At 51.8% G+C, this 23229-nt stretch overlaps 10 protein-coding genes and 1 non-coding gene across 11 annotated transcripts; 7 read left to right on the forward strand and 4 right to left on the reverse strand.

Annotated features, from left to right (window-relative positions):
* Positions 1-9: 9 nt before the first annotated feature.
* On the forward strand, positions 10-1546 carry BKA58DRAFT_382369 (uncharacterized protein). The gene has a single exon (XM_046170096.1). It carries the CDS (start codon positions 85-87, stop codon positions 1468-1470), a length of 1386 nt encoding a protein of 461 aa, XP_046026214.1. The 5' UTR covers positions 10-84; the 3' UTR covers positions 1471-1546.
* BKA58DRAFT_382371 (NADH-ubiquinone oxidoreductase-like protein 40 kDa subunit) lies at positions 1547-3131 on the reverse strand. The gene is made up of 4 exons (XM_046170097.1): positions 2855-3131; positions 2754-2803; positions 2641-2703; positions 1547-2587 (listed from the first exon to the last, which is right to left on the reverse strand). The coding sequence occupies exons 1-4, from the start codon at positions 2977-2979 to the stop codon at positions 1665-1667; spliced, it is 1161 nt and encodes a 386-aa protein (XP_046026215.1). The 5' UTR covers positions 2980-3131; the 3' UTR covers positions 1547-1664.
* On the forward strand, positions 3117-4567 carry BKA58DRAFT_382372 (uncharacterized protein). Its single transcript, XM_046170098.1, has 2 exons — positions 3117-3495; positions 3545-4567. Exons 1-2 carry the CDS (start codon positions 3222-3224, stop codon positions 4420-4422), a joined length of 1152 nt encoding a protein of 383 aa, XP_046026216.1. The 5' UTR covers positions 3117-3221; the 3' UTR covers positions 4423-4567.
* BKA58DRAFT_336782 (Gaa1-like protein) lies at positions 4568-6799 on the reverse strand. Its single transcript, XM_046168263.1, has 3 exons — positions 6690-6799; positions 6391-6640; positions 4568-6341 (listed from the first exon to the last, which is right to left on the reverse strand). Exons 1-3 carry the CDS (start codon positions 6700-6702, stop codon positions 4637-4639), a joined length of 1968 nt encoding a protein of 655 aa, XP_046026217.1. The 5' UTR covers positions 6703-6799; the 3' UTR covers positions 4568-4636.
* Positions 6800-6941: 142 nt separating this feature from the next.
* Positions 6942-8085, forward strand: BKA58DRAFT_410663 (rhomboid protein 2; the record flags this gene model as incomplete). Its single annotated transcript, XM_046172237.1, has 5 exons — positions 6942-7122; positions 7326-7463; positions 7516-7597; positions 7649-7714; positions 7764-8085. The coding sequence occupies 5 exons, from the start codon at positions 6942-6944 to the stop codon at positions 8083-8085; spliced, it is 789 nt and encodes a 262-aa protein (XP_046026218.1).
* A 451-nt stretch (positions 8086-8536) lies between these two features.
* Positions 8537-8636, forward strand: BKA58DRAFT_t37. The gene has a single exon. It is a non-coding gene; the product is annotated as a tRNA-Met (tRNA).
* A 1044-nt stretch (positions 8637-9680) lies between these two features.
* Positions 9681-11806, forward strand: BKA58DRAFT_400849 (uncharacterized protein; the record flags this gene model as incomplete). Its single annotated transcript, XM_046171623.1, has 3 exons — positions 9681-9782; positions 9877-10004; positions 10315-11806. 3 exons carry the CDS (start codon positions 9681-9683, stop codon positions 11804-11806), a joined length of 1722 nt encoding a protein of 573 aa, XP_046026219.1.
* Positions 11807-14424: 2618 nt separating this feature from the next.
* Positions 14425-15837, forward strand: BKA58DRAFT_313480 (uncharacterized protein; the record flags this gene model as incomplete). The annotated part of the gene is made up of 4 exons (XM_046167431.1): positions 14425-14672; positions 14725-14880; positions 14942-15039; positions 15101-15837. 4 exons carry the CDS (start codon positions 14425-14427, stop codon positions 15835-15837), a joined length of 1239 nt encoding a protein of 412 aa, XP_046026220.1.
* Positions 15838-17403: 1566 nt separating this feature from the next.
* On the forward strand, positions 17404-18806 carry BKA58DRAFT_149775 (uncharacterized protein). The gene is made up of 2 exons (XM_046164757.1): positions 17404-18507; positions 18559-18806. The coding sequence occupies exons 1-2, from the start codon at positions 17561-17563 to the stop codon at positions 18650-18652; spliced, it is 1041 nt and encodes a 346-aa protein (XP_046026221.1). The 5' UTR covers positions 17404-17560; the 3' UTR covers positions 18653-18806.
* On the reverse strand, positions 18794-20085 carry BKA58DRAFT_382383 (uncharacterized protein). Its single transcript, XM_046170099.1, has one exon. The coding sequence runs from the start codon at positions 19887-19889 to the stop codon at positions 18960-18962; it is 930 nt and encodes a 309-aa protein (XP_046026222.1). The 5' UTR covers positions 19890-20085; the 3' UTR covers positions 18794-18959.
* A 514-nt stretch (positions 20086-20599) lies between these two features.
* BKA58DRAFT_149797 (glycosyl transferase family 90-domain-containing protein) lies at positions 20600-22316 on the reverse strand. The gene is made up of 3 exons (XM_046164758.1): positions 21871-22316; positions 21297-21814; positions 20600-21244 (listed from the first exon to the last, which is right to left on the reverse strand). Exons 1-3 carry the CDS (start codon positions 22207-22209, stop codon positions 20800-20802), a joined length of 1302 nt encoding a protein of 433 aa, XP_046026223.1. The 5' UTR covers positions 22210-22316; the 3' UTR covers positions 20600-20799.
* Between the last annotated feature and the right edge of the window lie 913 nt (positions 22317-23229).

Genomic DNA, 23229 nt, shown 5'->3' on the forward strand with positions numbered 1-23229 from the left:
CAATGCTCCACCACTTCAAGATCTATCGCCCTGCCCTCGCCGCTCAGTGCTGCGAATTATGTCCGAGCCACACTTGCGCCGGCGATGACAGCTGTTCAAACACACGCATTCAATGGCTTGACACGGTGTCTTGCTGCGCGCCGCCCGCTCAATATTCAACACGCCCAATCGTTGCTGCGCACCCCCGCAAACCCACTATTCTCGACGACAAGCAGATATGAGAAAAAGATAGACTTCATCCAGAAGCAGGGCGAGGCAGCCTTGAAGGAAGAGGCCGCAAACGAGACGCAGCAAAAGCCAGATCGCAAGGGCGCGCGGAAGAATGCTGGCAAGACGTCTTTGCGCAGTATCGCAGTCGAGGCGCAGAGATCCCGAGCCTTTGTAAAGTCGAGAGGAAGAACCCGCTTTATAGATCCAGATGCCGAAACCAAGACGGTGACGGCATACTGCGCTGCCGAAACCTACGACATTGCCACCGCCGCTCGACTTGTCAAAGCCCAAGGTTACGAACTCGATCCCTTCCAGACTGGCCTATACCCGCAAGTTATACATGTTCAGACTTCTGATCGGCCGTCAGAGGTCAAGGACTTCCAACAGGGCGACATCTTCATCTTTCCGTCTGGCACCGTGGTGACATGGAATGTCCGGGAAAGAGAAGCGCTGAAGCTGGTCAATCAGGTGCTACCAGCGGCCGCTGAAGGCTCACATCTGGACTTGCTCGAGACAGAAGACTTGGACTATCTCGAAGACCCAAGCAAAGAGACCAGTGAAGTAGTCGGCGATACCATCGTCCTTGGCACAAAAGCAGAGCCAGTATCTGATAGCCCGCCACCATCTCCTTCGGACGAGTCCTCCAACACTACCGACCAACGGCACGAAGTAGACACTATTCTAGCAAAGATTGCTTTCTCCTCTGGTCTCGCCCGTAGTACCAAGCTGGCCGTTTTAGAAACTCTCCTATCCGCTTACCAACACTCAACGCGCGAGATCCCCAACATGCTAGCCTCCTCCAAAACCTTCTCCCCTCGGCGCAGCGCTCCATTTACGCGATCCTTCATATTGCGCAAGACAGGCGAACTGCTCTCTCTTCGTGCTCAGCTGAACCTCTACTCGGAGCTCACCGACAGCATGCCGGACATCTTCTGGGACTCGCGGCATGAACTGGGATTGGGTGAGTATTACGACCAAGTTGGGCGGGCTTTGGATGTCGGAGTGCGGATCAAAGTACTCAACGAGAAGATTGGATTTGCGCAAGAGATTGCTAGTGTGCTGAGAGAGCAGTTGAGTGAAAAGCATGGATTGAGGCTTGAGTGGGCTATCATTGCACTTATTGCTGTCGAGGTCGTGCTCGAATTCTATCGGCATTGGGACGAGCGCAGGGATAGGGATGACCCGGAGAGCACCGAAGCGTTGCTGAGGCGGTATTTGGAGAAATTGGCGGAAAAGAAGGATGAACCTCGGACTGCATGAACGAGAGTCCCTTATGATAGCATTTAGCGCACTCGCATTTGATACCCCACTCTGGAAATACCATCTTGTTCCCACACGATTGAAGCAAAAGGCACAAACGAAAACATGTTGATTCTAACGACCATGTCCGCCCAGCATAGGGGCACAGATATTTACAAGATTTTCTATAACCCTTAAACCATGCTAGTGCCCGTCTATTGGTCGTCGAGGACGTGCAGGTACTTCTTCTCTTCCCTCTTCTCCTTCTCGCTCATGGGTGGTAGATCGTAGTAATTTGAGCTTCGGTAACCCTTGAGGTACTCAAAGGTTAAGCTCTTCAGCTCAACGGGGTCAATGTCCAGGTCCTTGAATGTCTTGGCATCCTTGTCAATAATCTGGTCAATGAATTCGCGCTCAACCTCATCGGCCGAGTGGATAGGCCACCAGAGAAGCTTATTGGCGTAGTGCGCAATGGGCTTCATGAGGCGCTTAGGAATGTTGACATGGCGGCGCGGCTTCATGGCTTCCTTCTCGACGAGTTCGTTGATCTCGGCCATGGAGTACTCAGTGGGGCCGTAGAGTTCGTACGTCTGGGCGGCGGTGGTGTCGTCGTGGAGCATGCGCTCGAGAGCCATGCCAACATCGATGACATGGACGGGACGGATGCGCTCCTCTAGGTTGTTCGAGGTGACAATGTTTGACGGGTAAGCCAGGCGGTGGAGAAGACGGTCCTCGAAACCGAACATGGGCGCAGGTCGGACAATGGTGGTCTCGGGGTAGATGGAGCGTGCTACTTGCTCTCCCTGGGCCTTGGTGCGGTAGAACTCGGAGGGTGAGTCCAGGCGTGCGCTGTGGGAGGAGACGTGAACAAAGCGGTCAATATCGTACTTGGCGACGGCATCAACAATGCGCTCAGTTCCATGGACATGTACGTCCTCCAGGTCGAAGTTCTTGGTGGGGTAGTCGCGACCAATGAGATTGTAGACAATGTCAGAGTGTCGTACGCTCTCTTCAATTGATGCAGTGTTTCGGAGGTCCATCTCGATGAAGACAACCCTGCCCAAATCTCCGGCGACCTTGAGGTGACGCTTTGCCATGTCCTCCCGGAAGGGGACTACCACTGTACATCCTGATCGGGCTGTTGTCATCGTTAGCACAATATCCCTCCGCCACCCGATCGTTTCCACGCACCCAGTCGGTTCACAATGTATCGTCCCAAGAATCCAGTCGCTCCGAAGACGGTCGCGGTGTATCCTGTCATGTGTGAGCGTTGGTATAGCACGCCGGCGCGGGTCGCAGCGTACCTCCGAGCGACGAACGTCCGCCGGAGACAGTCAAGATGGGCTTTCCAGTCCTGTGCTATGGTCAGCGTGTATTTGGCGCCGCGGGGATGAGTCTGGCGAACCTAGTTATCCTGACGTCCGAGTTGAGTTGTTGTCGGCAGACGGACGTGGAGAAGTTGGCGACACGCTTCAAGGGCATTTGCGCCGACAGCGCCACTGGCGACCGAGCGCAGCGGAGTGGCAGCATGTTGGCGGCGTTCAATGGCTGCGGATATGTCGAAGAGAGCTGCTGGAGATGCCGCTGGGACGCATCAACGTCCGTGGTTGCTAGTCTTGGCGCTATGCGCTAATCGTAGCTTCCGCCGCAACGCCATCAGAGCAACACGTCCCGCACTCGCCAACAACAGCCCAGCTCCGTGATCAACTCCACCAACTCCACACCTGATACCCGCTCCCTCACCTACCATCGGAAGTCCACAATCAGCAATCATGGCCATGGACACGGATACGATCCCGAACCTTCTAGGCGAAGCGCGGGACGAGGCGCCTGAGGAACTACAGGAATACTTCATCGCCTTTGAGGACTTCTGGGAGCGAAAGCTATGGCACGAGCTTACCGACAAGCTCATCGAGTTCTTCGACCATCCAGAGAGCGCCAAGCAGCGGATACCCTTCTTCGAGACCTTCATCAAGAGCTTCGCAAACAAGATCAATCAGCTGAAGCTCGTCACCTTGGGACTCAACACAGCTTCACAGTACAAGGGTAGGATGCGCCATACAGGGTAAAAAGATACAGCAGCTGACTCTCGCAGACGACAAGGAACGCCTCACCTTTGTCAATGACCTCGCAAAGAGCGTCAACAAGCCCGCCTCACAAGACGCCTACGTATACGCCACAGTCGCCGCCGCCAGCATACAGCTACGGTTAAAAGATGAAGAGGGCGCCAAGAAGAAGCTCGACGAGTGCGAGCAGATACTGGATACCTTTGACTCAGTTGAGACAGTTGTGCATGCCTCGTTCTACCGGGCAAGCGCAGAGTACTACAAGTCCAAGCACGAGTTCGCCGCATACTACAAGAACGCCCTGCTGTTCCTCGCCTGCGTCGACCTCAACGACCTGGAGCTGCGCGAACGCCAGTCTCGCGCCTACGACCTCAGTATTGCCGCCCTCGTCTCAGATTCCATCTACAACTTCGGAGAGTTGCTGCTGCACCCCATCCTCGACTCGCTCGTCAATACCCCACATGCGTGGCTCCGCGATCTCCTCTTCGCCTTCAACCGCGGCGATTTAATGGCATACGACGTCCTTTCCAACAACATCACCAAGGTTCCGCTCCTCAAAGAGCATCAGACCTTCCTCTACCAGAAGATATCGCTATCCGCCCTCACAGAGACCGTGTTCCGTCGCCCACCCCACGACCGCGCCATGACCTTCTCCGAAATCTCCCAAGAGACCAAGGTACAACCGAACGAGATCGAGCACCTGATCATGAAGGCGTTGAGCTTAGGGCTGCTGAAGGGACAAATTGACCAGGTTGCGGAGATTGCACGCATTAACTGGGTACAGCCCAAGGTTCTAGACATGAAGCAGATTGAGGGCATGAGGTCGAGGTTGAAAGAGTGGGACGCCAGTGTCAACCAACTGGGCAACTGGATCGAGGGTGTCGGCAAGGATGTTTGGGCTGCTTGAACAAGGTGCACGTTCTACTAGACGGTGAGGACTCGCCTTTGAGAGGAAGCCATGTCAATGCTTGACGGGTGACATGTATCAGTTGATGCAACACGCGTGCATACGATGTAATCATAGATAGTGGCCATAGATGGTCAACGAACGAAAAGACTCATGACACCACGTACAACTCTCTTGCTTATACATGACCTACTCTGCAACCCATCTCTGACCTCTATTGCCAGAATCCAGTGGAAACCACCAAAGCTCCCACCAACCACGCAGGGAACCAGACTAACCAAACAACAACCTGCGTCCACATACCCCAAATGTGCCACCCAATCGCACTCTGCATCAGCACATCCACAAGATCCACTCCTAGTAGCTTGGTTGCCGTCTGTACAACAAGAAGGGGATTCGTCATGGCCAAAGTCAACAACTGCAGCCCCGTGATTCCACTGTTGTCACTCCTCCGTACATAACTCAACGGTACACACAGCACACCGACCAAAATACTCAAACTGAAGTTTAGCGTCGCTAGTGCCGCAAGGAACATGCCTAGCAGCAACAACGAAAAACATTGGAACAGGCAGAGAGCTTGCGGGGTGAGGACATCGGGAGCAGACCACCAGAAGAGGAAGGTTATGATGAGCGGGGCGAGCGTAGTGACGTTGCACGCTGTGAGGAAGAGGTTGGGAAGGTGGTCGGCATCCCAGTTGCTGAAGAGGTAAAGAGGAATCAAACCGGAGGCGTGGGCGGCGAGGACGAGGATGAGGGGGAAGAGGAGGCGGCGTTCTGTTGTTGTTGTGCTGGCTACGGGGACAACGGCGAGGGAGCCATCTTGTTCAACGAGTTTGGTTGCTGGTTGTTCGGGTTCAGACTTCTTTTCACTCTCAGATTTCTCCTTGACTTCTGCTTCCTTCGCATTGGGGTCGGTGTCGTCCTCGGCTGCCTTGGTGTCTGCGGGAGAAGACTTCTGGAAGGGAGCCTTCTTGGGTTTCGTGGCCGCGGGGTTACCGATGGGTTTTGTGGTGCGTCCGCTCTTTACCCACAATGCCATGGCTGCGATGCTGAAGTTGATCGCGATCAACATGGCAGAGGGGAGGTATGTGCCGATGCTGACGAAACGCTTATCCTGCAGCAAGAGGTAGAAAAAGAAACTCTGGTGCAGGTGTTCAAGAAGGTTGTTCAGGCTTCGGAAAAGCGATTCAATCGTCTTTCCTAGCGACATCTCGTCGTGCCAGCCGTTTCCGACTGTCACCAGTGTAATGGCGTCGACGTGGTATGGGATGAACGATGAATGAGGTCCAGTCGCATGGCCAATGCCTTGCGAAAGCATTCCTCGAAGCATAGTCTGAAGACGCTCCTTGTATGAGTCCTTGTGGTCCCACATCCGTTGGATCACACAGCCGATTCCCATTTGGCTGGAGGCGATCTGCACGGCGGTGTTGAACAGATCCAGGTTGGGGAGTTGACCGTTTATGCCATCATACACCACATGCAGTTTATCGTATCGGTGACCCCATGGACCAGCGGGATAGTCGACTGCGACCGCTCCTTGTAGTGCCCCGCTCTTGATCTTTAAGCTCTCAACGTAACGCGTATCGTGGGCCTCGTGGTATGCATCCACCCAGGCTTGGGATCCGATCGTACTGTCGCCGGGAATGAGCAAGATGATGTCCTTGCTCCATAGACTCCAGCGCTTGAAGTAGCGCGCCAGTGTGAGAACCAATGCGACACCAGAGTTGTTGACCTCGTCTGCCATGTTCTTCCAAGCTCCAATGAGCACAATGGCTTCGGTAGCGTCTGCGCGGGGGCCCTGGAGGATAGCGTAGACGTTTTCGTTTGCGATTGTTTGGTTCGAGACGGTGTAGTTGTAGTGCTGGGTTGCGACTTTGAGGTTTTGTTCGCGGAAGATGGCTTCGAGTCGCTGTGAGCGCCTGTTGTCTAGTTAGTCTCTGTTTGGTAGAATATATCGTGTATACGCACTCGGCGACAGGCTTATCTATCATTCCATGTACCTCATGGCGGTAGGCGCGGAAGACATTGTGCTCGCTTCCGGTAAAGTAGGTGTGTACCTGTCCGGGCAAGAGCGCGTTCTCAGAGACATATGTTCTCCGCGAGTAGTCGTTTAGCGGAAGGACCAGCAGCCACCCTATGCCAATGATGATGCAGAGAGCGGAGAGGTAAGGCGGTAGCTTGAGCAGGCGTTTGTCTTGCCGGAGCGCCAGTATTGAGGCTTCACATGTCAGCTAATCGTCGGTCGCATAACCAAGAGCAATACTCACACAAGAGAGCCATGTTGACACGTCAATCGCATGTCATGTAAGAGGGCAGATAGCGAAAACCGGGTCGTGTCCTTGCCCTCTGCCCAGCATCCCACATATCCGTCTGGGAAGGTGCTAAGTCGACTCCAGCGGGAGGATCGTCACTAGCGCGGCTCTGGACCCTAGTCCCATAGTAATCTTCGTGTCTGTTCTCTTAGCAACACACGCGCCTGCATAACAACTGTACCAACGCCCGGCGTGCTCGCTCCGACCATGCCCATATCCTCGATCCCCCAGATCAGCCCTGCCCGTATACGGTCGTATATCCTGCGCCTGCCGTTTTGCACCAAAGTGCTGGTCGCCGCCATTGTAGGGCTATGGGTTGCAACAATTCCCTTCCCGTGGATTAGGGACTTTGGCGCCCTAGAGCCGGCCAAGATGGATTTGACGCAGAGTATGTTTATTTTGTTACTACCAGGGGAATATGGTCGGCTACAGTGCTTATGTTGTGGTCTTGTATCGCGGCGTAGGTGGACCATGGGGCGCGGAACCCACGGAGCTGGCATTGAAGACGGAGGAGAACATAGCAGGAGACATGTTGCACTTGACTTTCGTCTGATCCAATATGAACATGATGCTAATACAACATACTCGTAGTGCACCGACTCAATTTGTTCCCCGTCCTACATTGGAACTTTATCCACATGATCTTCAACCTCGTCGCCGTAACGCCACTCATCGAGCGCTTCGAGTCCGAATACGGAACACTCGTCACGTTGGCGCTCTTCACTGGGCGTAAGATATCAACTGAGTCACATGTATGGATATCAAGCTGACCAGACGGCAGCTTTTGGAACGATACCTGGAGGCGTGTACACATTGTTGGAAAAGTATGTACTGAGGAGCAACACCTCAGTCATGGGCGCGAGGTATGCCAGATGAGTTTATGGGACCTTATAGAGACATGCTAACAGTAACAGTGTATGGGTGTTCCTCCTTCTGTCAGCAGAAGTAATGAAGACACACAAGGCGAATCCGTACTTTAGGTACAATCACACGACCCCTATTTCCGATCCAACAACTAATTCTTCCCAGCGTCGGGCCATACAAAATACCCACCTGGACGATGCCTCTGATCCTCATTGTCCTGACCAGCATCCTCGTCCCCTACGTCAGTCTAGTTGGTCATCTTTGCGGCGCAGGTCTCGGCTACCTCTGGGCTTCCGGATACATCAAGTTCCTCGTACCGCACGAGAAGATTCTGAGATGGGTTGAGACTAAGCTGAATTTGCTTGGAAGGTTACCGCACTACGTCAGTGTTGACCAAAAGACATACGGTCGGTACGGTGTACTGCCAACAACGAGCGTGCCGCTGAGCAATAGAACTCCGGATGGAGGGCAACGACTTGGGCCATAGTCTTTGATCGAATGAAGTAATGTGGGGTGGACGGTCGACTTGCTACCGGCGTTTTGGCAATGCTCGGGTTCTACGTCACGACAAGGCGTTACGGTCACGGTGGGTCGTGCTGTCCGTAATACGGACAATGGAGTATTCTGTGTAGATATGTAGGCTTGACGCGATACGGCATAATTCTAATGTTCTTGAAGGTATAATGGTTATGGCTTACCATGGTTCGCCAACCCCGCCTTGGTTTCTACCCATACACACTAGTCTGCGAGCCTCTGGTGCCAACATGTCTTCTATTCTGCCCCACCGACAAGATCATCGACTTTTACCAGCGTTGGACGCGGGCCCCGGATTTTGCTCCGTCGTTATAATGCATTCGATTTGAAAATTGCCACCAAACCAATGAGCTTCCTTGGGTAAGTTGCGACTCAGCACCGTTCTTGGAAACAAATACTAATACCCCACAAGTGTAGTTGGTTATCACGTCGGTCTCATATCAGTACATATGACTGCTCACAGCAGCAGACATCCGAAGGCCGCCAGTTCGAGTCTGGCAGGAAGCAGATTTTTTTTGACGAGCTCAAGTCTTAGGGAAAGGCTGGATGTGTGTGCAGAAGAAACACTTTTTTTTGTCGCCTTCGCATCAAGGTACAACAACTATAACGAGCCCGAACTGAGACCAGGCTCTAGTCTAAGTCAAGGACGCATTCTTCTTCGTTGATACACTATATAGAGTGATGATGTCTACCTAGCAATATTATAACTTTTGCATGTCTGCTGCATCGCATTCCTAAATTGCTTAACACCACATCCACATCGAACATGTCTGCTCTTAGCATTCCAATTTGCAGCGTATCCCAGAACTACTTACACACACATAAGTCTCTTGTTCGCATACGGGATCTGCATTTACCGTTTCGCATGGCGTTTATGTACATTGCTGCTGCGCGATGCCTACGTGTTGTCCTTTGAGGGTTTGCGACTTACCCGGGAAACTTTAGTGCGGATTGACACTACTAGAAAGGGCAAATCTGACAAAGCGTAGATTGCGGCACTATCAGAGGGGCAAAAAGATGAGGGGCGAAAGGTGCGAGGGGTACGGCGGGGTGGTCGTGGAGGGGCAACCTGGACTGTGTTGAGAGAGGGGCAGGCCAGACAGCTCATGGTGTTGCTCACACTTCAGCTGGCGCGATGGTCAGAAAGAGGAGACACGTACTGTGGTCCTTCTTAATGATCGAGTGGCGTATCTTTACGCCCTGTTATGACCTTTCGTCAGCACTCCGGGGTACTTACGAATGTCCAGCAAATCTCTACCTCTTGATTTGAATGATAACCTGTGTAGGCAGTGCGAAGACCTCGTCCACAAGAGCAGGCCATTGACACATGTTTCGCACACGGAACTTCTAGGAAATATTCAGAGCCGCGCCACCTGGATTACTGCGGAACATATCCTGAACTGGCTAATGACCTCGGATGTTTGGTGGGATCTTACAAAAGAAGACCTTGTTTTGCTGGCGCCATATCCAGTCACTGTCATTTCAATCGATGATGACATTGATCGTTTACAGCTGAGTTGCGTGGATTTGCACAAAATAAACGGTACTATGCTCAGGACGAAGATCACACCCAAGCCTGGAGTTGTTCAACACGCGATCCGCCGTGATTTGCCAATGAATATCGATTCTGGTCTTGACACTCAGCCGAAGGTCAGCGACGCCAGCTACGACAGCTACGACAGCTACGACAGCGATGCCGGCGACTTCGCCGACGAGGCCGTGAACTTCAATGACTTGGTTCTAGACAGCGACGACGAAGATATCATATGGGTTCCGCCTCCTCTCGACTATACGAACGACACGGATACAACCCGAAGCCGCTTCACCAAATGAGAGTACAGCCGCGCCCGCGAAATCTTCAAGCTCCTTCGAGTTAGTCGAATGACGGCCAAGTTGATTAAGCTGCAGGGGGTTTCTGAGACTCACTGGCCCCACCAGCCCATGTCGCTTGTACAGTTCATGGACATGCTAAAAGAGTGGATGGCGGGCTGGAATTGTGACGAACAAGGTCTGGGAAAGACCCTGCAGAATGCCGGTCTCATATGGCTGCTGAAAGTTTTGCATCAGATGGATAACTCGATCTCGGAGTCCCGCAAAGATACTACAACAGGGAAGAGGAAACACTGTAGCAAGGACGACCCAGTCGGCACCAGGTGTCCTTCTGCCAACTACTGGCCGATAGTGTGCAAGTGTCAACTGAACTCTCCCACGGCGCACTGGGAATCTCTCAACAAGCCGTACATGGTCACTTGTATGGTGGGATCTACGATACCAGCTTGGGCGAAGAGGTGGAATATCTCTGCGACAAGAAATCACCTTTCAAGCTAACCCCTATCATCTGTCACGGCGAAGCACTCAACTCTGGCGGCATCACGAACATCCTAAGCACAAACAAAAGAGCTGGTTCCACGTTTGACGCCGCTATTGATATATCTGAATTTTCGTGCGACCAATATGGCGATTTTGAGGGAGCAGTCAGCGCTTACGTGCTGATCACAGCACCAAAGAATATTACGAAACAAGTGAAGACGCCACTGGGGTCAGGAGCTAACTTTCAACTACATGTGGTTGACGAATCGCACAAGTCGAAGGGCCAGGGAAGTGGGTTTGCGAAAACGCTACGCTCATCCACATCATCCAAGGAAGATATGATTGGCTGTCAACTGGAGGGCGGAAAGTTGAACATCCAAGACCGTCAAGCTGAATTTCTGTTCCTAATCGGAACAACGTTCACCGAACCAAACGACTTAGCACCTTTCTGGGCGATTGCACAGATCCAGGTGCGGGTCCTCCTACACAGATGGGAGCGTGAAAAGAACGCCTACGATCTAAAGAGGATGCACTCAGATCACATGGAGCTGCTAGGCTTCGATATCAAGTTAGCGGTGCATCAGACGAATGCGAAGCCGTCCAAGCCTTCAAAGACCAAGGAGAACTCTTCGGACGTCTTTGGGCACCTCTTGACACTCATCTCGATACGACGCCAACAGAACACCCGGATACCCGAACCGGCGCCATTCAACACGCAACTCATAGAGCTACCGCCTATGTATGACATCGTGCGGGAACCTCAATACACCCCGCAAGAGCTCTTGGAATGCAACACCCAAACTACATCGTTCGCTATGGATGTAGTTGAGACTGGCTCGAATGGTCGAGTCGTGAATGAAAGGAAGATAACCCGGGACTTTGATAAACAGTCGCAGACCATCCAATTGCTCTGCAGCCTCCCTTCGCTACACGGCATCATGCATCTGTTCAACGATTGGGGAGCGAAACTTACACAATCGAACATGAGCAAGAAATTTGGTTTAAAGGGTAGCCCCACCTACATGACACTGCCCTTCACCGATAACGCAGCTCGGCGAACCGTTCTCGCGACGTGCAAGAACGACCCGAAGATGAGCACTATGTGTGACAATATACAAGAGATTATGGGAGAGGACCAACAGATTATGATGGATACGGCAGCCTTACACAAGGTGAACACTGAAACGCTCCAGGGTAAACCTAAGGATCACCTTCGCAAAGTCATCGTCACCACACAGAACTGCTTCACCGCTATGACGGCGTTTGACGTCATTTCTGATAGATTTCCCGGTACAGACGTCGTTCTTCCACGCAATGCTCAGTCAGAAAGAGAGGGACGTGATCATCGAAAGCTTCCAGGATGAGGTGGACAAGGATGGGAACTTCGCACACCAAAAGCGGCCGCGCATTCTGGTAGGGACACAGGGCCCACTGTGAACAGGCATTAATCTGCACCGTGGCAGCTTTCTAATAAATATCGAACCCACCGGCAATACTACCCAGATCCTGTAGACGAGGTACAGAGTTTTAAGAATCAAGCAGAAGTATGTATCATACTTTTATACTATGCAAGTTAAGGGACTTGAATTTGAGGGAATAGTGACGGATAGGTTGAAGAAGAGGGCTATGCTTCTCGAGGCCGCTGATAAAGCAGGTCTGTGGCTTATCCCTGATGACAGCGATGAGGGGGAAAGTGATAGCGAATATGTCCCGGATGATTAGTAGCGGTTCGCGTTTTCTGTCGACATGTGTGTGGCTGGAGGAGCTAGCCTGACATCACCTTCTAGTATAGCTAACGGACTTTGTCTTCGATTTGCTTGTTCTTCGTCTTGCATTTTGTCTTAACAATTACTTTGACATGCGCCAATTCTTCCGATGCTATGTGGGGTTTGTTTCCAAGAACGGTGCTGAGTCACAACTTACCCAAGGAAGCTTATTGGTTTGGTGGCAATTTTTCAAATTGAATGCAAAATGACAACAAAACAAAACGCGAGGCCGGTGTTCAATGCTGGTAAAATTCGATGATCGAGAAGAGCATTCCGACGCAGCGCTTCGCTCTGTTTCGGCACAGTACCTTGATGGAATGGGTATCGTTGGAGAGCTATGCCAACCCGCTCACGAGGCTTCTCTCTTGTGACAGGCTGAGAACTGGAGATGAAACATAACCATGGAACATCTAAATCAGGAAAAATTAACCTGCGTAGTCCTCATGATGTCGTTATGCGCAGGCAAGATGGTATCCTCGTTCGCCGCTCCACAACTCACCCTTCTCATGTACGCCCTCTGTGCGACGATACTTTCGATATGCTCCCTCCCGGACCCTCTGTACATGCGCGTGCTACCCTTGATCGCGTTGAGATATCTCACTGCATACGAGTCTGTCGTACTGCGCCTCGCGTGCCAGATATAATGCGAGACTTAAGGATATAAAAGCCTCGGAGTCGGGTGTCATGAACCGTACCATTGGCTTGGTATCAGAGCGCTGACTGTGCCAGAAGAGCTAGCGGCTATAGATTTCTGCGTGAATAGACAAACTGTAATGATTCTGACGTTTGTCTCGATCGTGGAGAGTAACAGCGGTAGGAAGTCTTGACGAGGAACAATCAAGTCAGACAGTTGCTCTTGGTGCGTATCGTATCACACTCCTTGTTTAAACATTATCTTTGTCCCAGATAAATGAGCAGGTTGACGTACAGAATGTCTCCCAACTCAGGCAGAAAGTCTCGGTTCCAGTCTAGGTTGAGTGTTTTCAATCTCATCCTGTAGGCGACCAGTAGTTTCGCACAGAAGTCATCTTGCATGTGCATCTGTCAGATTTCAGATATTGGTGGCGTCTGGGGGCGAGAACAATTGAGGATGGAGGTTTAGCCACGCGAGGGTAACGTACGAAGTTTGGGACGCCTAAATCCGATTTTGCGATGGTGAAATATGCGTGAATAACAATTTCAACCACAACAGCCTTCAAGTTTTCACGCTAGGTCTTGAACGCCTCAATTTATGGTCGTGCCAGTTTCTGTATTGCGATCGAGCCGTCTGGTGCCAGTCGCGAAACGACAGCCTGCACATGTGCTGTTGAGGGTGCAGTAGGAATGTCTATCACCTTGTATACCCCTCAACACACGGAAGCCATGCACGACCCTGCTCATCGCGTAATAACAGTCATTGTAATTTTGTCTGCATATTACATACTTCCGGGACGCGACAGCTGAGTTCGTGATGCAGGTAGGCGCGCGCCGCCCCTGCTAGTTTTGGCTAGCGCACAACAGGCTGGGAAGACTCGACATTTCCACGGCTCTCAGTCTGTCGTACTATGCGGAGATATAACGCCGCGAGTACTGATTGTATCAAGATGTTGAAGAAGGCATGGAGGCTAGGTGAAGGCCCGGCGAGGTTTGATTGGCAGCGCATGGAGAGCACTTGACGTATGTGACGGGCCTTGGCGTCAGGCCCTCTGTACTACGGAATTGCACGAATAGTAGCGAAGCACAAAATATCCAAAATGCGTGGCGATCGGATCTGTTGCCGATCGAATTGACGGATCGCTCCTAGTACCAGGTAGTTGACAGTGGCTGTGACGCCGTCTATACACGGGTTTCAAAAGTATGTGAGACCTTCCCCAGTTGGATATGCCCGCCTCCCCGGGTTATTCTGGAATGCGATGTCTACTATGCACAGTAGTAGATGTAGTAAGCCACCTCATACCCCGGCACATGTGTTATTGATGTGCAGGACCTCAGTGCCCGAGCTCCTCGAAGGCGAGATTTTTGCGGGTCCTTGCATGTCGTGTGAATACATATAACAGGTGGACCGAGACGTGCACCTGGCACAATCAGGTAGGCCCGTCGTCCCTCATACGTCTTTTACGGTAGTTGAGCCTCATTTCAAGAGATCGACGTCAACTCCTCCGGTCTTGTCATACTTCAATATCGCTTGCTCCCACAGATTGAGCTCGACGTAGACTGTCCTTCTCGAGCCACATACCATGCGGGGTGTTCTCCAAGTTGCATTAATTCTGCCTTTGGCCGTAGGGAATGCGCTTCCCCACGACCGAGCGCAGTTCGAAAATAGACCCTTCGACCATGTTAACGACATCCTCGCTGGCTTGGGTAGCATCAAGCAGGACCTGATGGCCGGTGGCGCTGCAATCAACCAGCAGCTCTATCAAGCCACTCAAAAGCCCGCGCAGTACGAAAAATGCAATCCCAGCAACGTTCAAGTGCGGCAGGAATGGTAAGTCACCGGAACCTAATGCTTCTCGATATCCATGCTGATCGGCTCGAAGGTCTACCTTCTCCAAGGCTGAGAAGAAGGCATACATTAGGGCAGTTCAGTGTCTATCTGAGCTCCCGTCGAAAACACCGAAGGAGATGTGCCCCGGTTGTAGAAATCGCTATGATGATTTCGTAGCCACCCACATGCAGCAGACCTTCAACATCCAGTAGGTCTCCCTTTGCGAACTGAATGTGAGACATGTACTGACTTCGGACACCAACGTTTAGCGTTACGGGCAATTTCCTTACCTGGCACCGATACTTTACTTGGGCGTATGAGCAGACTTTGCGCAATGAATGCGGTTATAAGGGCACGCAACCTTACTGTAGGTGTCCCTGTACGAACTGCATGTGAGGCATACGCTGATTTCGTACACCTACACGTAGACAGCTACTCTAGATGGTACGAAGATCCAACAAAGTCGCCTCTCCTCGACGGCTCTGCCACGTCGATCTCTGGACAGGGTGCCAAAGGATGCCGCAACCAATCCTGGACTGGAATCCCGTCGAACGATGAACCAACGATCAAGATTCCGCATGGCCTAGGTGGTGGCTGCGTGACCTCAGGACCGTTCACGAACTGGACTGTCAATCTCGGCCCGTTGGTTCCTGCATCTAAATGTGTCCGACCGAACCCTGATCCGTCTGGCCTAGGCTACAACCCCCGTTGCCTCATGCGGGACATCAATGGCTTCACAGGAGAGGGATGGCTGAAGGATGAAGACGTGGTTTCTCTGCTCCAGAGTGACAACTACCAAACGTTCTGGGAAGTCTTACAAGGTGGCCCAATTGGGCACAGCTTCGCCAACGGTTTCATGGGCGTGCACACGGCCGGTCACTTTATTATCGGCGGCGATCCGGCGGGTGATTTTACGGCATCTCCTGGCGATCCCTACTTCTTCTTCCACCACTCGTCGATTGACCGGCTTTACTGGACTTGGCAGAACCTGAAGCCGATTGAGCGTACCACTGCCTTGTATGGACCTACCTTCATTGGAACCTTGACCTCGCCCAATGCAACTCTCAATGACACCCTGAACATGGGGGCAGCATATCCTGGGCCCATCACCATAGAGGATGCGTCAAGCACCATGAGCGGACCATTCTGCTACATCTACATCTAGACTGTAGTGCTTTGGCTTCGTCGTCTTTGAAATAATTTATCCTTGGATTGGTATTGCATTGTTACGTTCGTGATACATGTGCCGAGTTTTGATATCGATCGTCGTTGACACAGTGTAAGAAGAGCCGAAGTCGGACCTAGAAGTGCGGTACTAGACGTTGGTACCTGGCTCCGATCAAGCTCTTCTGATCAGCTGTGGTACAAGCTCTTCCGCCTCCCATGTGATTTCGGCATGTGACACGGCGATAGCGATGGTTGTTGGAGGTGGTTTCCAAGAGCGTTGAGGCAGGCCGTGATCGTGAGAGGCGGTGCGATGTACAAAGTATGCCTTTCCCAGCAAGGTTGCTTAGTTGACCGTCGCGCTGCCCGACGGCGCACAGAATGACGCCCTGGGCGAGTGTTGCTTTCGACACGGCTATGGAGAATAGTTTTGTAACGATGGGCCAAGACTAACAAGCAAGTGCGAGCAGTTGCATTGTTTGGGTCGTTCTGGTGCGTTTATGATGAAATGGTAGTGACGGCAGGTGGTGCTGCAAGAGCGTGAGCAGCCGGATATAACTGCCCAGGTTCAATGCGTATGTCCGGCAATCTGCCACTATCACCTCAATCCCCCAACAAGCAAACCCATGATATCGATCACGTTTAAACGCAACCGCATCTCCCAGTTCTGGGGCTTGTTACATCACAACCACTTTCTGGCCGGGTATTGGCTCTTCACCTAAAAATTCCTCTCCTGTTCACTGATGAAATTTATCCAAATTTGATCAGAGATCGGCATATTGGAGAGGCAAACTCGAGGAGGTAGACACTAGAACAGCATCGATGCAATCTACGATTTCATGATGATTTGACTGCCAGTGCATCCCAGCCAGTCTTGTAGATACGAGGTTGATTTGGGGCACTAAAAGGCTCGTTTGGCTCAAAAGTCAAGACCCAATCGATGGCACAGTCGAACGGCCGCAACTTCATAGGCTTGCCTATGGTGAAAGATATGAAAAGAGTGTGGTGTTGAAGTCAGATCATGAGGTACCAGGATAATCGCGATCCCCAACGTTCAAGAGATAGCGAGGACCCAAGAGAATGCGTCCCAAAAACCATCAATCTGAATGATGAACCTGCTCATAATCTGTCTGATACACGGTCAAAAGGATGGGGGGAGTAAAGGATTGGATGGGGCTGCCGAGATGTGTTGCGCATCAAGGAGTAGGAAGCCAACCGTGTGGTGTTACAACCAGACCAATACTCCGTGTAGCTACTTCACATCCACTAGAAGTGCTAGAGCGCTATTCCGCAGTTCGCGGTTACCTAAAATATTCAGGTATTCAACAGTTTACAGCATCTTACACCTACACCAAGAGACTCAAGGGGCGATACCAAGTGACTGTAATCTCGGTACAAGTCCGCATTGAAGTTGATTCATTGTCGCAATCGTCTTCAAATTAATAAGACTTGGTGGTTAAGCGTGACAAGGCTGAATGAACCGGGCAATGCTTTGATGATGTTTCTGAAGTTCGTCCACCCCGGTACTGCGGAGTTCCGCAGGACAGGAAGCGGATAAGTTCTGGCGCATCCTGAGCTTCTTCAAGGTCGTGACTGCTCCGTGTTGTACAAAATGCAACCAGCCCCAGATGGGCTGAGAGCCTTTGGACTCTTCTTACATCCATGGATCTTTTCCTCAAATCTACATTGCCCGCTATTCATCTCATCCACGAACACGACCAGACATGGAGACCGACGCCAAAGTCCAATCACTCATCGGTTCCGGCCCGCCTGCCTCTGTAAAAGGGCAGATGGCAGTGATGCGATGGGCCAAGCAGAACCCACCTCAAGACCCAAAATCATCATTTGCGGGCAAGACAGTGATCATCACGGGCTCGAATACCGGAATCGGCCTGCCTGCTGCCACCAAATTCGCTGCCAACGGTGCTTCCAAAGTAATCCTTGCAGTGCGTACTCTCTCCAAGGGAGAAGAAGCCAAGCGCTCCATCGTCACGGAGACTGGCTGCAAAGCCGAAGTCATTGATATCCTCAAGCTTGACATGAGCGACTGGACATCTGTCAAGACATTTGCCAAAGACGTTACCAGCCGATACGAAGAGGTTCATATCGTAGTATTGAATGCAGGGGTCGCACCTCCATATTATGTCGAGAATGAGAAGACGGGCTACGAGACGGCCCTGCAGGTCAATATCCTATCGACAGCCTATCTGGCGATGCTACTGCTTCCCAGCTTGAAGAGCAATGCGTCCAAGGGTGCTCCAGGTCAACTCACTATAACTGGCAGCTTCGCTAGCAAGTACATCACGCCTACAGACGCTGCAGTCAAGAGTGGTCAGACATTGATCGACAAGCTGAATGACCCTGCTGCTTTCAAGGCCGCGAAGACGTACGGGTTGATCAAGCTGATCACGCAGTACATACGACAAGGCCTTGTTGACGACTTCTCTAAGGACGACCAAGGAAATGCCCACGTCTTCATCAATGTTGCATGCCCCGGGTACTGCACCACAGATCTCGGGAGAGACTTCCCATGGTATCTTGCGATGCCAACAAAGTTGATGCAAATGTTCGTGGGACGCACAGCTGAGCAGGGAGCTCGCGAGTTGGTCAGCGCCACGCTCCTCGGCAAGATCGGTCACAACCAATTCTGGTCTAATGACACTTTGGATGAGTGAGTCCCCCAAATCACTGTTCCACGGTACGAAATCCTGACGCGTAGCAGTCCAGGTGAGATGGTCACTAGCGACCAGGGGAAGAAGCTGCAGGCACAGACATGGAATGAGATCTGCCGGATCTGTGAGACGCAGAGTTTGTGAGGTGATAAGACCAGGCGTCGAGCGGAATGGCTGGGTGTTTGAGCGACTTGTATTCGGTTTTGATTGACTTTATATTGGGTCTCAAATCCAGGTCTTCCACATACGACCATAGGACACTGAGAATTAGGCTTCCCGTCCGCTCAGCCATATACAAGCAGTGTACCGGCGGATTAGTAGTTAGGTGGGTGACCACTAGCGAATCCCCGCTGTTGTATGTTTTTGGCAAAAAGTCCTTCTTTTTGGCACCGCCATGTTGTGACCGCATGATTCGGCGATTACTGTACACGATGAGCATAGCCAGGTGTCTTTAGGCTTTACGTCGTCGCAGTCCTGCTCGATGGGGAGGAGGAGCTATTTTCTGCACGCAGGGTTCAGCGTTCGCGCTGGTCTTTTCAGTCCTCTTGGCAACCTTTCGAGCAGTCCTGTCTGCTGTAGTACCACAACTTGAGCGTCTCCCTGTCGCCAGTACTTGAACTATGCTCTCTATTCTTTTTGGTCTCCCAGCCTTTGTGCCGGTCTCTACCTTCAGCAACGCCGTATATCGACCGCTTTTGTTCATGCTTTCCCAGTGAGCTTCCGCAGCAGGTACCAGAGCAAGCGCATTCTTGAGATCCTCAGGCACTACGATCATAGCGGACCCTGCATACGCCCGATCCCATCGTCCGTCTGTCTTCGCAGCATCCACGGCTGCCAGGCCAGCAGGACGCATTCGGCCGGTCTCAATAAGACGTGCCACCGTCCCCACGTTCTTCTGAGACCACATACTGTTTGCTCTCCGTGGTGTGTAGCGTATCGTCCACCAGGTCTCATCGCAAGCGTTGGCGCGACCATCAATCCAGCCATAGCATAGCGCGACTTCGACGGCCTCCGCTGCGGTTATTGAGGGTATGCCAGAGTTCTTTTTGGCGAGCTTCACGTAGAGGCCGGGAGCCGTGGCATGTTCGCGCTCGAGGTAGGTTTCGAAATCTGTAGACGTAGGAAACGCTTGTACGGGGAACTCGGGCGGTGTTGCCTTGGGCGGCATAGTGGCTAATGTGGGGTTGCGGAGCAGCTGAGGGGAACGCAATGCGGGTCTGAGCAGCTGGACAGTGTTCAGTGAAGAGAACAATATGCGATTCTGAAGTTTGGTAGCATGTGTATACCCATGCACCGTCATCAAAGTTGGGGTGTAGTCGTGGAGTCGATGCGTGTCCGTCGCAAAGATCAGGGAGGAGGCGCAGCACTTTAGGTGCGCCATCACGTGTGCACGCGTGAAGTCGGCTAAATCACTCTATTGAACTGATCTTTTGATGAAGATGATGAGTACGGATCCAAAACGACGCATCACAGCTTCTCAGGCTTTGACGCACAAGTGGTTCGCGGACGTTCCTTGAAGGAATTCGCAGAGAGCTCAGCGCTAATGACTGTCTTTTGGACCTTTTTGTACTATAAACCTCATGTGAAATAGCCTCACATTACTCTAGATAGTTTCCCACTCTATCCAAAATCTCTCGTCTAGGATCTTACCAAGTTCAGTATGTGAGTGCGTATGCATGGATATGCACACTAGCCTAACCCGCAAACGAGTCTGCACCAGACTGCATGAGCAATATTATACGGATACCGCACGCAGTCACATTGGAAGAAGTAGGCCGTAGATGGAAAAGTGGGGTATGGTGGTCTATACCTGCGTCGATAAGGACGAGAAACTCCAGTCGTTGTGGGCGAATGCAAGATAGTGCAGTGAAGACCAGAAAACAAATAAACATGCTGTCCGATCAGCTGTGAACCAAGAACTATCGAGGTCCGCAGTCTAGTCTACTAAATAGTGTCTGGAGAGACGTAGGTGCACTGACCTCCCTTCAAGACAACTTTCTATTATAACTAGGGCTGGGCGACAAGCGTCAAGATTTAGTGCTAGGGTAGATATACTCGTGAATTTGGATTGATGAACCTCTATTACTCGTTTGAATCCTACGATGCAGGGCAAAGGCAGTCGAAGCCATCTAAAACAAGACTGAAAAGGACAGAGCTCCGCCTCGAGTGATGACTGTAAACGTAGATAATAATGCGTGTCTATTGGAACGCTTGAACGCGGGTATCGTAAGCATAAAACCAAGTACTCCAAATGCTTATGCAACGCCTATCCTAACACTTGTTCTTGCCGCTCACGGAATAGCTGCAGGGTCCTTAGGCCAATTGGCCGCGAAGGCTGTCCATGGTGTAGCTCTCATGACCAGATTGCCGTCCTTGTCAGGTACGTACAACTGTGGCTCATATCCCTGTACACTTGCCCATGACCAGAACAGCCGTCTCCAGTAGCAAGTCACGGCCGCTGGTGTCAGATACCTTCTAGTGAAGGTCTCGTAACTGTTCTTTGCAATCTCCTCTGCTTCGTTGTCATGCGCACGGTAGTATTCCATAGCCGATTCGAGGTTTCCAAAGTTCTCGGACGCTTCGATGTAGTTCACGTCGGGACCGGCAAGCCTCATTAGGTGAGTATGGAACTCTTGCCATTCGAGAGGGTGGGTGACCAGGGCTGAGCGACAGAGCTGGAGGTACTTGAGGCGACCGGAGTACGAGGTACCTTCGGTTTGGACGGTGAACTTATATCTAGAAGACGGTCAGCATGGTCTCAAACATACGTCGCTGCTTTGTCTCTTACCCGCAGAATTGCCTTAGATTCATAACGTCCTTGGTATGCGGGTCGCTGGCGTTGTTGATGACCACAGGCTTAATGTCGCTCCATTCTTTGCCTTCGCTGACACGGACCAGCTCCTTCCTAAGCTTAGCCATTTTGACCTTGCCCCGCCATACGATCCTAGGGTCCTTCTTCGCCCATGGCAATTCGGTCTCCTTCTGCTCAATCTCTTTCCTGATGCTGTTCCAGCTCGGAGCATGGGTATAGTTCCAAGCCCAGTACGCGTAGTTTGGCATCATCCAAATGTCCTTGTACTCCGGACCTTCCTTCCGGGTGTAACCAAAGAATGTTCCCTGTTTCCTTGATCGCCGTGGCAGATCGTCAAGCGAGAGGGAGAACTCGACGTTTGGGATCGCGGGGTCGGACGTTGAAGTGGTCGAGACGGCGCGGTCAATTTGTGCTAGGGTTCCCAGAATGCGTTCTCTCTCGTTTCCGTTCGTGACATAGCATTCCTCTGGTTTTCCGGCATCGACGACAAACAGCTAGGAGTGGCAAGTTAGCTGTAGTCCGAAAATTGACCAGAAGTGTGGAAACGTACCTCGCCCTCGTATACCATAACCCGTAGCATGCATCTTCCCTGATCAATCTCGATATCCTGAATATGCACCTTTCTGCCTTGCCTTAGGCTAACCGACTGATCTAAGCTGTGATACAGCTTTGGAAATGCGGAATCGCATTGGTCGTGGCTGAGTGTGTGCACATTGGCATGCACGTCAGCGTTGAAGTCCCAATCTCGCTGGAGGTTCCTATGGTGTGAAAAAGGAATATAGTTGTGTTTCGATTGCCCCCATATGGACCATAGTTGGGTTGCGATTACAAAGGTCGAGATGTAGAAGACGAGGTGCGAGAAAGAGAGACGGTACGCCTTTGGCATCATGATTGCATAACGAGTGAATAACGCGCGACTGTATTAACGAATGACTGAGGGTAAGCTGTTAGGTCGAGAGGCGAAGTTGAAGAGAGACAAGAACCCCAAGAAATGGACAAGACTCGAGAGAAAAGCCGCCCTCAGATAGTGCCCCATTTGATACGAGCGTCCATTCTGACAAGCGTCGACTGAGCACAGCTAACCATTAGTAGCGGAGGGTGTCCATGCGAACCCCTGGGCTATCCCCACACCATCACAGACTGGGCAAGTACGAGCTGACAGTTCGATCAAGACCCTATCAGAGAGCCGCTAGAGCCGGACACGATAAGTGCATGGCCTGGAATACGATCAAAAGGATCTGAAGGTGCCAGGAAAGAGTGGATAGGAGTCGTTCGCCTGGATCGTTCAGGGGTAGAAGCTTCCGTCAGACCCTGGCGCTAAGACGCATCAGCCTCGGCTAGTCGTGTCTTTGGCTAGCTGGCGAGAGCACGCGCACGCGAGCGACTCTGACCGCGAACGCTAACGGGCATCAACAACCACGCCGGCCGCGAACCGCCATATTGCAGTCCAACCCAGTACCATAGAACTAAAACTGCGCGAAGGAAACATCTTGGAGCAGTCCCCGATGCATTGAGACCAAGCAACGCCATGCAATGGGATAACTCTTGTTCGAGGGCCCACGCGGCTTAGCGCGGGAGCTTAACACTCCAGGTGGACTTATCCCCCTGGCATCTGCAGCTCTGTACCCTCAGCTAACTGTACATGGAGGTGATGGGATGTCGCAAGGCGAGCATCGCAATCAGGAAGGTAGGATCCGCAGCATCCGACAAGGATCAATGCGCCCCAACCTGTTCGGTTCTGCGCCGCAAAGAGACCCGAATGCCCTTCTATCTTACTATCAGTGACCTTTTTGGTGTTTGGGGTGTCCGGCAATCTCAAGGAGAAACCCAGCCCCGCCGCCTATCAACAATCGTCACTTTTGGTCACGAAAAACTGCGCACTCGCCGACATAAGAACACGATTGTTCAT

The sequence above is a fragment of the Alternaria rosae genome (genome assembly GCF_020736505.1).
Source record: "Alternaria rosae strain MPI-PUGE-AT-0040 chromosome Unknown BKA58scaffold_4, whole genome shotgun sequence".
Taxonomy (NCBI): domain Eukaryota; kingdom Fungi; phylum Ascomycota; class Dothideomycetes; order Pleosporales; family Pleosporaceae; genus Alternaria; species Alternaria rosae.